This window comes from Thrips palmi, unplaced genomic scaffold (assembly GCF_012932325.1).
Source record: "Thrips palmi isolate BJ-2018 unplaced genomic scaffold, TpBJ-2018v1 HiC_scaffold_17, whole genome shotgun sequence".
In the NCBI taxonomy this organism is placed as follows: domain Eukaryota; kingdom Metazoa; phylum Arthropoda; class Insecta; order Thysanoptera; family Thripidae; genus Thrips; species Thrips palmi.
The window spans coordinates 3,419,307-3,434,621 of NW_023144626.1; the positions used below are offsets into that span (position 1 = coordinate 3,419,307).

The 15,315-nt window shown below is 58.8% G+C and overlaps 1 protein-coding gene across 1 annotated transcript in view; it reads left to right on the forward strand.

Moving 5' to 3' along the window:
* Positions 1–15,028, forward strand: part of LOC117643952 — a 53,866-nt gene extending 38,838 nt beyond the window's left edge. Inside the window, exons 3-5 of the mRNA XM_034383139.1 lie at positions 3,085–3,146; positions 14,666–14,780; positions 15,003–15,028. Of these exons, the coding sequence (XP_034239030.1) occupies positions 3,085–3,146; positions 14,666–14,780; positions 15,003–15,028 (203 nt within the window). The remainder of the gene's footprint in view (positions 1–3,084; positions 3,147–14,665; positions 14,781–15,002) is intronic.
* The last annotated feature ends 287 nt before the right edge of the window (positions 15,029–15,315 follow it).

Consider the following 15,315-nt stretch of genomic DNA (forward strand, 5'->3'; position numbering starts at 1 on the left):
ATGGTGTCATTACAATTGCTGGAATGCACATTGTTTTAGAAATCGATTAGTCATGATATTTGACGGAATTTACTTTATGATGCCTGGTTTAAAAGCTTAAGTCAAAATGAAGACTTTTGAAACAAATCAGTACAGTTGTCGTGACTTAAAACTGAAATCATTAAAGATGTAGTCAGAAGGTGACTTTACGTTTGCTTTTCAAGTATTGCCTGATGGCACATGAAGCGTCAATGATTCTTTATTTTTTAATTTTTCAAAAAATCTGAGTATAATGCTACTTTATGCTTTCAAGCACAGTTATTAAATTGAAGCCAATTTTATTAGGTTCCCACAGTTTCCTCGCTTGCCAAAGCTTTTGAGCCAGGCATTACAAATTAAGTTACGTCAATTACTATAGGTTCTTGATTTCTAAATCGAAAAGGCTATGCAGCCACTGTTATGGTCTTATGTCCTGATAACAATTAAACTATGCAATACCGAGACGCAATTATGCAGTTTTATTGAAAGCAACTGGATTGTTTTATATTTTTGTGATTGTAGTATGGACCATGGGGCCTGGGGCTGCCGGCGGGAGATGGCTTTTTAGTCCTAGCTCCTAGGCCGCTGCAGTTAGAGGGGTATGCTAAGCGAGCCGATTGTAGCTTAGACTGAGACCTACAATCGCCTCGCTTACTCTACCCATTTAATTTGAACGGTTTAGGACTTACAGCCGAAAAACCGTCCCCGGTCCATGCCTCACAGTGGCCGGCAGAGGCGCCCAGCGGCCGGGGCAGAGCCATAACGACGCGAGCGCCGCGCGGTGGCGGCCGGAGCAAGCACCAAGTGCCGCCGCGAAAGGTAGTTCGCCAGCCCTATGCCGCTGGGCCTGATCCGTTGCTCCATACCATTCTGCTCCGTGGTTTGACCATAAATGGCTGGCGAAACGCCGCGCGCGCCTCTGGTGGCCGCGACGGCTAGTCGACGGCTATGCGGCCTATGGCGGCCTATGGCTGCACGTCCTTCCCCCGGACGGCCGGTCTGGCCGCCACGGCGCCAGCGCGCTCCGCCACCTCAACCACCCCTCCACCCCGGCGGACGGACGGCGTCGGCCGCGGCTCCAATAATCCCAGTTTGTGCGGTATTCCCGCGGCTCATGACTCAGGCCGGATTCTTCCGCCGCCATCTGGCATCTTGAGCGGCGCCGCGGCTAGCGGGCCGTCGCCCCGTCTCTCTCGCACTCCTGCGACTCCCCGTGGGTGCGAGGGAGACAGACTGCGCTTTTTCGCGCGCTTTTCCTTGGCTTTCCCTCTCGGCGGAAAGCGCCGCGGCGGCTCGCGTCTAGCGCCGTTATTGTGTTTATGAAACGCTTTTACAAGCCGGCAGGCCTACCGCTATCGCCGGAGTCACACGCACCACTCTGCCTCGCCTCGCCTCGCCCCGCGGCCAGCCTACCTTTTTACAGCTTTGCGAGTTTTGCGCGCATGGCGAAGCTAATGTTGGCGGCCTCTAGATTTACTGGTGGCGATCCGGGGGCGCCCCCTGACCGTTAGCGCCTGGGGGTGGTTTTGGCGGCAAGGGCGAAGGGTGGTCACTGTAGGTCACCGGCTCGTTTGCCTACGACGAAAAATGAATTGTACACCGGTATCGACTTCTGCATTACTCTAATCCGGTGCACCGACCAAATGCTGAAGATTCTATCCCATTGTTCGCCCTTTGCACTGTAAAAGCAAGTGGCCGGAAATAACATTGGGTTGGGCAGTGCTTTCTTCAGCGCACGAGGCCGGCTGAGGCACTCCCCGAAATACGTACACCAGAAATCTGGAATGGGTCTGCTCACTCCGTGCCTCGCTCTGGTCGCTCTGTCTCTCTCGCACGCACGGGGCGTCCCGTGGGGGTGCGAGAGAGACGGAGCGACGCTGCAGCAAAGTGGATTGAGCCGTATGTTGATGCGGTCGGCCATTATTTCTGAATCAAGGCGGGCAATGTCATTACAAAGCAAACACTGGAAGCCAGCCTCTGGAGCCTCCAGCAGCCCGCTCCAGTCGATGGAGGCCAAAGGAGTCCGTCCGGGAGTTCAGGCGGGCCGCGGTCCCACAGTCCCACGTCCTCGAGGTAACCTCGACTTGCGCGCAAACGGTGTAGGGGCCGAACGCACTCACCATCTGGACGGGGAAGCGCGGCGCGAAAGCTGCGCCGAGGACGCCGCTAGGTGTGGCGGACTGTCTCGGCATTATTCGGTCCGGTCTCGTATTCCACTCTCTGTCTTATCTCTTGCCTGTCTTATTCACACGCACACACACACGCACGCACGCATTCGCACTGGCGAGCGGGACGCTTAATAGTTTAATAGCCGGCGTGCACTCGAAGCCCTCGTAAAACGCCCATAACTATGTTTCGCATCCGATGCGCCGCGTTCGCAAGATTATTACGTCTGTTTAGGGCTGTTTTTGCGTCGTTTTCCATTTAGTTGCGATTTTCGATCCGGCTGGCAGCGCGCTGCCCAGACCGGAGGAATGCAAAAAGTGGGGCTCGGTGGCCGTGTGGCGCGCCATGGCGGTGTGACCCCAGGAACAGGTGTACCAGTGTACCCGCACGGCCGAGCGGCGCTGTGGTCATTTTGACAGGCAACTAATGGTCGTTCCCTCCCTCCCCCCTCCCCCCTGGCTCGGCGAGCCGCGCCCTTCGACTCCAGCCTTTCGGAAAGAAAAATGACGCTCTAGCATGGCCATTGAAGGGGCCTTGATTTTACCCTTTAATGCAGATCGGTCACGTTGCCTTGCGGCCTTCCTTTATCCTCGGCCGCCCCGATGCTTTACATGTGCCCCGCCCCGCCCCGATGGTTTCCCCAAAAAAGGAATCATCGAATCGGTCTGGTCGTCACCGGGCCGGCTGCCTGCTGGCCGGTGCCCTGCCCCGAGGGGCCCCAAGCGTAGTGCGGTCGAGACGCGCAGCAGAGTGGGTCAGGCCGGCCAGCAGCAGGGCGTCTCTCTCGCACTCACGGCGTGGCGGCGCGAGAGAGACAGAGCGAAGCGGCAACCGCAAGCGGCACGCCAAGCTCGCGCTTCGGACTGAATGAACTGACTGGGTTTGTTTGTCGTTTTGCAGGGAAGATGCTGGAGGCGCTGGGGGGCGGCGCCCTCAACCTGGGCTTGGCGCGGGCCGCCGCGGCGCAGCAGCGGCTGTCCAGCCCGCCGTCGCAGCCGCCCACGCCGCCCAGGACGCCGCTGTCGCCGCAGCAGCAGCAGCCCGCCACGCCGCAGCCGCCCAAGTCGGAGTCGCCGCCGCAGCAGTCGACGGGCACCCCGCCGCAGCCCTCGGCCGCCTACCCCACGCCCACCCCGCACCAGCAGCAGGCGCTGGCCGCCGCGCTGCAGGCCGCGGGGCTCACGCCCGCCGCGGGCGCGTCCACCGAGTTCGAGGACTTCAGGGGCAAGCTGGCCGAGAACATGGCCAAGCTGACGGGGCTGCCGGCCACCTCCATCATGAACGACCCCAGGGTGAGTCCCGTGGAGACGCGTCGGTCGAGTCCAGCAGGTGGCAGGCAGCGCCGCGCCGCCGTGTTCAATTGACAACGCTCGTGTCCGTTTTTAGTTTTTTGTGGCCGTGTTTTTGTTCAAAACGTGCCCGCGCACAGATCGGGCGGGCCGCGCCGCGCCGCCCGTTCCCCATCTGTCGAGGCGCGCTGCTCCGCCTTCTCCGTCTCTCTCGCACCGCCGCGGCGCTGGCCACGCCACTGGCAAGCCACTCGAGATTTCCTTACCACTCGTCCGCGCCCCGAATTTCTCGAAATAAAGGGTGCAGCGGCAAATCGGAAGAAGGGGGAATCGAGTGCACCGCGCTGGCGGGGTCGTTGTCGGCGAGCGGCAGACACCGCGTCGTCCCACATGTTACGTCACGCCGTCGCTCCCTGCGCACTGCCAGTGAGTGCGAGAGAGACGGAAAGCCTTGGACGTACACTCTAAATGTAGGGTGTCCAGAAACTGGGCGCCTTTGTCGCCTGCCCCACTTTTTAGGGTGCCAAATGTCGCCCAGTTTCTGGGCACCTTTGTCGCCTAGTCTCGGGGTGGACAAACCATTAAGGAACCTGCCTTCACCCATGGCTCAGCAGCGACTAAGGTACCAAAGGTGCCCAGAATCTGGGCACCTTAGTCGCCCAGGAACTAGACACCTGTGCATGCTCTACCATGGGAGAGGGCCGGTTACTGCATGATTAGTCCACCCCGAGACTGGGCGACAAAGGTGCCCAGAAACTGGGCGACATTTGGCACCCTGAAAAGTGGGGCAGGCGACAAAGGCACCCAGTTTCTGGGCACCCCATAATTAGAGTGTAGGCGCGTGTCTGGCCGTTCGATTCGGACCTAGTTTACAAAAGAAATGTTTTACCGCCCCACTTGACTTGGGCGCCACTAATGTGGGCCCCGCCATTAACAAACGAGAAGCCGCGGCCGTGAGAACGCCCGTTTTGCCTCGCCTTTTTAGTGCCGAAACGAGCGGGGGGCTGTGTGACCCGGCCTGCCTGCAAAGTCCTTCTTTGCAGTGACGTGCCGAGAGCGCGTCCTGGCAAAAGCTGGAACTCTGACGGTTTAATCCCGTCGGCTGGGCGAATCCTTGACAGGCTTTTGACGTCAGCCGGCCGCACAGTGCAGCACCAGGCTGCACCCGTAGCGGTGCCCCGGTCCGGCCAGCCCGGCCGGACTGTGATGGTCTTGTTTCGCGAAAATAAAATTATGGCATATCCGGCTGAAACTCATGCCTGCCCTGGCGGCCTGGCGGCGGCCGCGGCGCCCCTGCGCGGTATTGCCGCACTTGCGGGGCTGCCGGCTCTAGCCCTCTAGCCTCCCCTTCGTGCATTATTTTGCTCCCCCAGTCGGTATGCATACCGCGGTCGGCCCATTTTTGCCTCGATCTGGCTTCTCGCACACGGCGCCGCCGCCCTGCCCGCCACGCCCGGCCCGTGCCCACAGTGTAAGTAGTGCACTCCCAGCGTACCTGCCAAGTGTGGTCACTCTGGAGCGTACTAAGGAAAGTCCACTCTGGAGCGTACCAAGTAAAGTCCACTCTGGAGCGTACTAAGTAAAGTCCACTCTGGAGCGTACAAAGTACAGTCCACTCCGGAGCGTACCAAGTAAAGTCCACTCTGGAGCGTACAAAGTATAGTCCACGCTGTGCAAAGTACAGTCCACTCCGGGCCGGCGCCGCGACCTTTCGTGGAGGCGCGGGTCACGGGGCCGGCCGCGGCGGGCCGCACCGGGCCGCACCGCGGAGCTACGGCGCCTCTCGACCCGTGAAAAGCAAGGCGCGCGACGAAAAATGGAATCCGAGGCGGAAACAAAGAAATGTCATTAGAAAAAGAAGAGTTTAATGGAGCGGCTTGTGCGGGCCGCGGCCGCGGGACAACGAGCCGGAGCGAGAGAGACGGCCGGTGTGACCTTCTCAGATATTACTCGAGTCCAGGGGGAAAGGAGGAGAAGGGGGCCCTCGTGGTGCCACCACTTCACGTCGCTATTGTTTCATCGGGCCAACACTTTTGCCTGCGTGTGTGTGAGTGCCTGTGTCTGTGTGCGTGTGTGTCGACGGTCGTATGGGGCCGGGACGCATGATTACTCTAGAAGGGGGTAAAAACGAAATCCGGGAGAAAAAGTTGTTTGGAGAGGCGGCCCTGGCTGGCTGCTCGGTCTGGCTGGCTGGCTGTGTTGGTTGGCCCCTCCTCGCTGCGGTCGCGAAGGCGATTGGCACTCTGGAGGTGCGGCCGCCCCGCCGCCCCGGCTGCCTGACAGTGTGACAATACGGTCCGCGCTGATTGTCGACACCGCAGAATGCATTACACTCTTTCTTTGCCTACACGTCCTCCTCGCTCGGTTTATAATGCCTTTCTCCTCTACTGGCCCCCTCCTCTCCCTCCCCCTCCCTCCCTCTGGCCGACGACACCGCGCGCGACCGCCGTGTTCTTTCTAAAACGTTGAGTTATTGTGTGCAAATGAAGGGAATATTGAATAACGACAAACTCGAACGCGACGCGCGGCGGAATGAAAGCGGCATCATGATTTGCGCCGTTTTCTGTTTCGCGCGACTCGCGGCCCCGCGGCCCCGCCAGTGGAGTGGAGAGGTGCGCCGCGACACCGCTTTGGGCCGATACTGTACGGTTTTAAGGGTGGCGCGTCGTTAACGGACTGTCACGCTCAGAAGCGTCGAGGTGCTTCTGTCGTGTTTATTTTCCCTCCATTTCCCCGGATAGCGCTGGACGGCGGTGAGACAAAGACCCGCGTGGAGCATCCGCTGGAATCGATACTCCACCGCGGCGACAATCACACCCAGCACTCGCTCTGTCTCTCTCGCACTCGCGGCCAGCACCGCAGGGGTGCGAGAGAGACAGGCAGAGCCTGCAGCTGACCGGCCCCTGCCCGCCAGGCACTTTAGAAGACAGAAGCAAAACGGAAAACAAAAACAGAATCAAAATAAAGCGTATTAGTCCGGTGGTGGCGCTGCGGAGGGCGCGGAGTCGTAAATAAAAAGAAAAAGTATCTAAAAATTGGAGTGGGCGTCAAATGCCGTCGATACATCACCAAAAGCTGCCGCTGACATGGAGGAGGGCGCGAGCAGGTCGCGATTTATCCTCCAGTCTGTCTCTCTCGCACGCACGGGGCCTCCCGGAAGGGTGCGAGAGAGACAGCCAAACCGCCCCGCTGGACGGCTGTCAGGCACCAAGCTCATTGTCATGTAACCGGGTCATCCAAGTTCCAACTCATTTGTTTGCGCGCCCCTCCAGCAATGCCAGCCACCTCGCGGTGGCCGCGTGGTCAAGACAATGTCTTCCGGGCCCCGTGGTTGCGGGTTCGAGTCCCGCCAAAGTGGAACCCCGTGAGTGGCCCCGAGGCCACCCCCTCTTTATCAGTGTGGTATCTAAACAGGTAAAAAACGGGACGCACGGAATGAAAAGCCATCAAGCAGACGTGAAAAATGACCCCCGAGTGCGAGAGGGCGGGACTGGCGCGAAGGGCGGACGCCGGCAGCGCGCGGCAACGGGGTGGATCGGTTGGAGGGAATAATTTACAAGTCTGAAAATTTTAACGTCACTCGCTGGCGCGCCACCTCCTGGACGTAAGTTTAATGACAACTAATCCGGTAAAGATCGAAACATGCCATGACGTCATTAGGGTGTCGTTGTGTCGGTGTGCTGCCAGCGTTGGTGCGGCCGGGCCCCGCGTCCTCGTTAGTCGTCGCGTCGCTTATGCCTTCCCGGTTCCCGTATAACATTAGGCCGATTAAAAAGTTGACGCTTTTAAGGGAAATGCCGGTCGAGTGGCCCCTCGCTTTGCATCGCCCTTCCCTTTTTGGAAAAACTTTGCATACCGGAGTGCGGGGAGAGCCACGCCGGTCCTTTGGGGTGCAAGCGCGGCAAAGCGTCCCCGCTCGCTTTCCATATTCCGTCCCTATGACCCGTTGCATATTGCAGGTCGGCCTGGCGACAAAACCGCGGAGTCGTCCTGTCTCGCGCACTCGGTCCAAATCAAGTCGAGTGGTTATTGATTTTCCTCCAAATGTCACGTATTTTAAGACGAAATAACTTTCAATTCAAAGTCAAATAACTTAAGTAGTTTGATTTTTTTTTAATTTTGAGAGCTTTAGCGTCAAAAACCCATCACTTCCTTTAAAACCTGGGTACTATACTTGAGAGAAACTTCGCTTCGACCTCGACAAAACTTGAAACTCAGCTTGAACTTGAAAACTCCGTTTCCCCTCCACTCTTTTGTTCGCTCCAAAGAACGACGACCCTCGGCCCGACGAACGCCACGAGGGGGAAATCACTCGCGTAATAGTCGGGTCACCGATTCCTAGTATTACGCGTAATAGTAATAGCGTAATAGCCAAATTTTTAAAGATTTTCCCTATGGGTCCGATATTAGACTAAATCTGGATATTTTCGAGCGTAATAACCTTGTAATAGCTTGAACGTAAAACTCCTTTTCGCCCACAGTTTTTTAAAAAAGACGACCCCCCGGAACGCCATGTGGATTACGCTGATCCGGAAGCCAATGCTCCGTCTCTTTCGCTCTCGCTCTTACCCCCCGGGCCGCCCCGTGAGTGCGAGAGAGACGGCGTGACACGCGGCGTCTGTGACGCGTAGTATTCGGCGCTCGGCGGCAACGGTACCGAACCGAACGGGGTGGGGCCACGCGGGCTGGCGGAAGGGCGCGAAAGTTGAGCTGCAAGACAATGGCAAAGACTTCGTGTGTGTGCGTGCGTGTGTGTGTGTGTGTGTGTGTGTGCGTTGACGTGATCGGTGGGTTTGTGGCAAGCAGCAGGGGAACGGCGCACCGCAGCACGCGGTGAGGGACAGGCGAGACTTGGGAAGCGCCGCGGTGAGGTTCGTTAGGCCGGTGACGTCACCTGTGTGGGCGGGGAAGCCAAGGCGTCGTCCGTTTGCTAAGACCTCTTTTCAAGTGTGGCTCTAGTTGTTGGTTTTGTTTGAAAATGGGCGATTTCTCCCGGTTTCCTGACAGGGGGTCCTCTCTCCCTCCTCCTCCCCCCGGGACCGTTGGACAGACAGATGGCCGGGCAGACAGACCGGCAGGCGGACTGGCAAAGGGCTTAGTGCGCTCGCGGAACGAATCATCGAATCGCGGTACGGCGTCGCATATTAAAATGGTTTTGTTTCCTTTTATAACAAAATAATAAAGCGATGCAAATGGTGCATGCATGACAGGCGGTGCGGCGCGCTGGCTGGCTGGCTGGCTCGCCCAGACGTTGCCCAGCAAAAATAACGGAGCGAGCGCGGCGTGTCACAAAATTGTTGTTTACAAAGTATTTTGAGAACTCTAATTTCTTTGCCGCTTCGCGGAACTGTTCTTCTGACACCGCGCAGCAGTGAATGAGAGCAGCGGCAGGGAAAAGGGGAGGGAGAGAGAGAGAGAGGCAAGTGGGAGACAGTGAGAAGCAGGAAACCCAAAGACGACTCATCTGGGACGTGGCGTACCAAATTACCTTGTTGTGTGTGCTGCCCATCACTGCAAACTGCTACCGTTCCGCCGTCCACGCCCCGCCCCGCCCCGCCCCGCCCGCCACGCCCCGCCACGCCCCGCCACGCCCCGCCACGCCACGCCCTGCCACGCCCCCGCCGACGCAAAGTTCACATGCCAATCACCAACGTGGGGCATTTGCCGGTGCTGCCGCGGAGATTTACCGACATCCGATACTCTGTACGCCCCCCCCCCCCTCTCTCTCCCTCTCGCTCTCTCGCTCTCCTTGGGCGTCTGCTCTTGTTGCCGACAGCTCGTTGTTTTTCCCTTTCCCCGCCTTTCGCCGCTAACAGCGCGAGGCAACGCGAGGCAACGCGGCTTGCCACATTCGGCGGCGACTTCGGGCGGGGCGGGCGGGGCGGCGGGGGGGGGGGCGTATCGTCCTTCCGGCACACGCTCGCCTCCGCACTCACGGGCCAATTGCTGCTCACGCTTTTCTCGGGACCGCTTCGTCAGGTCGCTTCTGTTGAATTTCTTTCGTGCAAATTTGTAGTGTGCAGAGCCACAACAGCCCGTACACAAAGAAAAAAATATTTTAGGCTTTTGTGGAAATTTCCTAAATGACTTTGTCCGTCCGTCCTTGTGTGTGCACTTGTCGGAGTTGTCCACCCTCTGCGACCGCACTGCTCGCGTGTTTTCTTGAAGGGTCTTGAAAGTGCGGGGCGTGCAGAAAGCCCCTCGGTGCCTCCACGTAAGACCTGCCTTCCGTGCGTGGCACGGCACGGCCTGGCGGTGTCGCGCGGAGCATGAAGCCTCCTCGCCTCGCCTTCCTCACTTACCTGGCCTCTCCTTATCCTATTTTGCGTGGCGCTGCGGCGAGCCGCGGCCGCCGCTTGGCCCGAGTTAGCCTCTGCCCTCGCCCAAGATGTAAACGGGTTAGGTTGTAGACCGCGCCAGCTCACAGTGGCCCAGAAGACCGGTGGAGGTGGCAAAAATTCTTGACGCGTTTTGAGCTCCAGAGTCGCTAAGTGGGACTCGAACCGAACGTGTGACCCCATCAATAGATTGCTCTCCGAGCGAGGAATCCATTGGTGGGGTCACACGTTTCGATTCGAGTCTTGTTTATTGACTGTGAAGCTCGAAACGCGTTTTGAATTTTTGCCGCCTCCACCGGTCTTCTGGCCCACTGTGCAGCTTCTGCGGGCTCACTCCGTCCCTCTCGCACCCCCACGCGGGACGCCCGTGAGTGCGAGAGAGACGGAGCCGCCGCGCTAATCCCTGGAGCGGAGATAGTTGGGGGTTCAGTTCCAGTTGGCCGTCGTGGTCTTTGTATCCAATCAGATGATATCTTGGGCGACCGCAGTGGGGCGAGCAGGGTCCGTCCCGGTGCTGCCCCGAGGCCTGGCTCGGCTCGGCTCGGCTCGGCTCGGCTCGGCAATCAAAAGGATGGACCGGAAGCGGCAGACAGGAATAACGAACCAAATTGAGTAGCATATGGGAAACACACGCCACCGCTACACTGCTTTTCCAGCGCGCCCCGTTCTTGTTGTTTGAAGGAGTCGGTGTTGTTGTTGTTTCCGGGCGACACCGCGACGGTGATGGCCATGGAGATGAGTGCGGCCCGCCCCCTCGTTACACCGTCCGAGCGGGGGACTCCGAGCAGCGCGCTCTGTCTCTCTCGCACCCTTCGGCGCGCCCCGTGAGTGCGAGGGAGACAGAGCGCCGCCCGGGACCGGCCCGCAGGAGCGCGGCCTGCTGGACTCCAGGCACTCCAGGAAAGGAAGGGCTGATGCGGGATGATAATTGAGAAACGGGTAAAAACTGGGCCGGCCGGCTGGCTGGGCGGGGCAGTGCCAAGGCAGTGCAGTGGCAGCGAGGCGGCCAGGCGCGGGGAAGGACCTCGTGACCCTGGAGGCCCTGGAGGCCCTGGAGGCCCTGGAGCTGGAGGGGTTGGTCAGTCCGGCAGTCCGCGGTCGCGAATGCGAGCCCGTCCATTACACTGCGGTGTAGCAGCCTGGCGGAGAGACCGCGGCAAAAAGACCGCAACTGCGCTGAGTTTCTCCGACAGTTGGGGCGCTCTTCTTCGGGCTGACTGCCAGTGGTGCTTCCGTCGCTCTGTCTCTGTCGCACTCACGGGGCGCGAGGGGCGCGAGCGAGAGAGACGGACGATCTTATTGCGGGTCGATTAGTCCTCGAATTACTCGCCTATCATTAATGCCGTTCTAGCAAGAAATGGTCCAGCACTCCCTCGCCGACCTCAAAGACCTCAAACCACATACGGACGGGACGGACTTTGGAGGGCATTCTCTCGCCAGCTTCCGAACGGAATGAGAGTGCTGGTGATTGGGAAAAGGGAGGGGGATTTTGCATTACATCGTGGTGATGAGAACCAGATGCCCCACAAGGACCTCGCAGGCGTGGGAGTGCAGTCAGCGGGCTGAACTGCAATGTGGTTCCGTCGCTCTGTCTCTCTCGCGCCCCCACCGGGACGCGACGTGAGTGCGACAGAGACAGTCGACTCGTTTTTCCCGCCCAAATACTGTACGCGCGGTGGTCCGAAGTGCAGCCGAAATGCATTCTGTCGAGGCGGGTGCATTCGAATGCGAGTGTCCGTCCGCGAGGTTCGACGCGATCGCCCGCACTGTGGGAACATCGCCCGTTGTCTCGCCCCATTTCATTAGTCGCGCGTTTACGTATTGGGGAGTCGCGGCCAGTTTTGGGGGCCCAAGTCCACGCTGGGCAGCACGCTTGGCAGTGAGGTGGCCGCCGGGGCACACACTCGGTCACTTCCACGAACGACTGAATGCCGTCCGATGCCACTCTATGGAGCAGCTCTGGGGGAAGCAGTGGAAAGGGGTATTTTGACGCGACGTCTTGCTGGCGTGTATTGATTTCGATTCCACCGTCGTTAGTGTCGTCCTCTCTCTCCCCCCCCCTTCCTCCTTGAAACTTTTTTTTGACAAGCGGATAAAGCGTGCCTCACATCGACGTCCAACCTCACTCCGCCTCGGCGCCCCACCGGTCACCAAGTTTCCGGCCACGGCACGCCACGCCACGGCACGCCACGCCACGGCAGGGCCATTAAACGAATTGCAGCGGGTCGCTTGAATATTGACGTGGAAAGCACCTCGTTACTCGCGCCTCAATCGGAGCGTTACTATTTCGCCCTCTTCACTTCGTCGCGTCGTCGCATCCCGCGGCCGAAAAGTGGCTATGACGCGGCGTCGGCCCGCTGCCAGCAAAGCCTCTCTCTCGCGCCCTCGCGACCCCCGACAAGCCGACAAGTGCGAGAGGGAGGAGAGAGAGAGAGAGAGAGAGAGAGAGAGAGCGGTCTGCCGCGCAGCGTGTGTGTCCCTTGTGTTTTCGCTTCTCCGTGTCGCTGCCAACAACCAAAACACGCGGAGGGAAAGGAAGGAAAATCAACATTTTCGCCTTGGACGAGCGGCCGACACGCACGCCGGTGCTCGGCCAGGACTTCAAAAGGACGTCTTCGTTGTTTTAGGAGTCCAGGTGCTTGTCCCGGGGACGGACAGTGCCGAAGGGCGCAAGTCTGAAACTTGACCTTGTCCCTAAATAGGGCTCCAATCGAACCCTCGAACGTGCCAATAGATTCGCGGGTCGAAGGGCAATTCGCTGGTCCTGTCAGGAGCTCGATTCGAGATCTCGATTCGAGATTCGAGCTTCGAGATTGGGGCGCTTTTGAAGGGCGATAGGTCGATGGGATCGGTGTGGTGGGCCAAAGTAACACCTCCGGCCGTGCCGTGGCGAGCCGCGGGGCAGGGCCACGCATCCATCAAAGCGGCTCGCAGTGTCACGCAGTGTCACGCAGTGTTGCGGCAATTGGATTCCTCGCAATTAAAAGCCTTATCCTCTGTCCCTCTCGCACCCTGCCGGGCGGCCCCGCGAGTGCGAGAGAGACAGAGCGCACGGCGTGCGTGCGGCGCGGTGACGATTCGACAAACACCGCCGCGATCCGCCTCGATCTGAAATCGGTGGCGCGCGGGCCGCCGAGGTGAATACACAAGGAGCCCCCCCCCCCCACCTCCCCCTCCACGCCACGCCCCGCGCGTGGTTAATGCAAGGCGGTGGCCCGGGCTACTATTTGTGGATGATCGGTCGCGATGGAATATTACTCGGCGTAACTAACCCCTTCGGACGGCAGGGCCGCCATCGCCAAGCCGCCAGGACCCAGAAGGCCTGCTGAATCATTCACTTTCCAAACACGGGTGAGGTTTGGACGCGCTGCCCCCTCCCTGTCCCTCACTCAGTCTTTCCTCTTCCAATCCAGACGACGATGACGACCGCAGGGAAGTTAAGTGATGAGACCAGGAAAAGGGGTTGGATAGTAATTAGAAGACAAACTGCTCATTAATTTAGCCGTAACTTGCATTAGTGTGGGTCTTGTCAAGTGGGAATGACCAACTTGGAGTGGGGGGGGGGGGCGCTCTCACCTAATGGATAAATAAATATCGGCCCCTTGTGAATACCGAATAAGGGGCGGGGCCCAAAGTAGTGTACAGTGTACACGTCAGCGGACGATTGTCGCTGGTTCCGAGAATCACCGCCGGGAGTCGGCCAGAGGTCGCTGCTGTTCGCGGCGTGGGCCCGCGTCGCGGTTTGATCCTCCGAACTCGCGTCGTCGCGACGCGGAGAAGGAAGGGCGCCTGATGTCGGAAGGTTGAGCGGGGACTCGGAGCTTGAGGCGCGGACTCCATTAAGACGCAACTTAGTGTAATGGCCCGGCCAGAAACCTCATCAAACGGACAAGGAGAGCAGCGCTCTAGTAGTGGGCACACGTCTCTCTCTCTCTCTCTCTCTCTCTCTCTCTCTCTCTCTCTCTCTCTCTCTCTCTCTCTCTCTCTCTCTCTCCTCTCTCTCTCTCTCCTCTCTCTCTCTCTCTCTCTCCTCTCTCTCTCTCTCTCTCTCTGCACGTCCAGGCGCTCCAAATCAATTTGACTGGCCCGCGGCGGTGACTGGGCCCATCGACGTTATGGGTCTACGGCGGTGCAAAAGGAAGGACGTGTGCATAAATATGGCTGCCGCCGCCCGCAGCTGCAGCTCACACACACACGCACACACTCACAAATATATACTTGATATACACACATATACACATAAACCTGGAACGTGTAATTACACGGCGCGGCAATTTTATATTTGTGTGTGTGCGCGCCACTGCTAATGGTCTCGCCTTGGCGTAACACACACACACACGTTAACGCGAGGCCTGACGACGTGTGTGTGTGTGTGTGTGTGTGTGTGTGTGAGTGTGTGTGTGGGCGCGCGGAATATTGAGACTCACGGACTCACGCACGACGAGTGTCGAAAAAATGGCGCAGACGCGCTTTGGATGGATTCCCATTGTAGCGGCTGGCTCTCTGGCTCCAGTGACACCTCAATGCAAACTCCGTACAAACCCATAGAAACCCATAGACTCCACTTGTCAGGGAGCAGTGACTTTTGACTGTTTAGGACAAGAGCCAATCGCGAACGGTCGTCCGCCGTCCAAAGCGTCTAGCAGTCCGTCGAGCCGGCCACGTGACGAACATGCACGAAGCATAAACCCCGGGGCCGGGCACATCGGTGTCAGGATGGCCATAAAGCGCCTCGCCATCACGGCGCGTCGTCCGGGCGGCAATGCCGAGACGCATTGGCGATTTCCTTTTCTTGTTGATCCCCGGTAGTGCGGATTCCTGTACCGTCGAAACTGACCGTTGTTCCTGTTCCAGGTGATGCTGCCCCAGAACCTGCACACCATCCTGACGCTGGCGGCGCTGCAGGACCAGGGCATCGCGGCCAAGGCCATCCGGACGCCCTCCATGCCCATGCTGGACGCCAAGAGTGGTGAGTGTCCGGGACCGTCGACGGAAAAATTGGACGCGTTTGTTTTCTGTTCTTGTTCTGACTGTGGGCGGGTCCCGCTGCCCAGTCGGGGCGCGTGGAGTGTTTTTCCTCTCGAGGGGCTGGAGCGGGAACTCTGTCGCCACCACCAAGGCCCTCGTCGCGACGCACTGGTAGAAACTAAGGGTTCTTTACCACTCAAAAAACAACAAATTTTTGCGCTAGAAATTCCAAACTCTTTGAATTTTTGAACGGCAACGTGTTTTGCCTGTCGTCTTCGACGCGTTTCGCCGTGTGACCCCAAATTCGTCGTCCGGAGTCCGCCTTCTTTGTGCCTCTCCGCCTCGGAAGCGTGTCATTTTCGGTTGACCCGCGTGCACAGTGTACGTGACACGACAACGCTTTTTTCTCCCTCTCCCTCGCCCCGAGTTATTTCGTAAAAGAATGGGACGGAATCCCCGAAAGTGGCCCCGCGGGCCGGACAGCCAACGAACCGCTCATTACGGCCCAAAAAACGGGCAAGGCCTGGCGAGGCTCG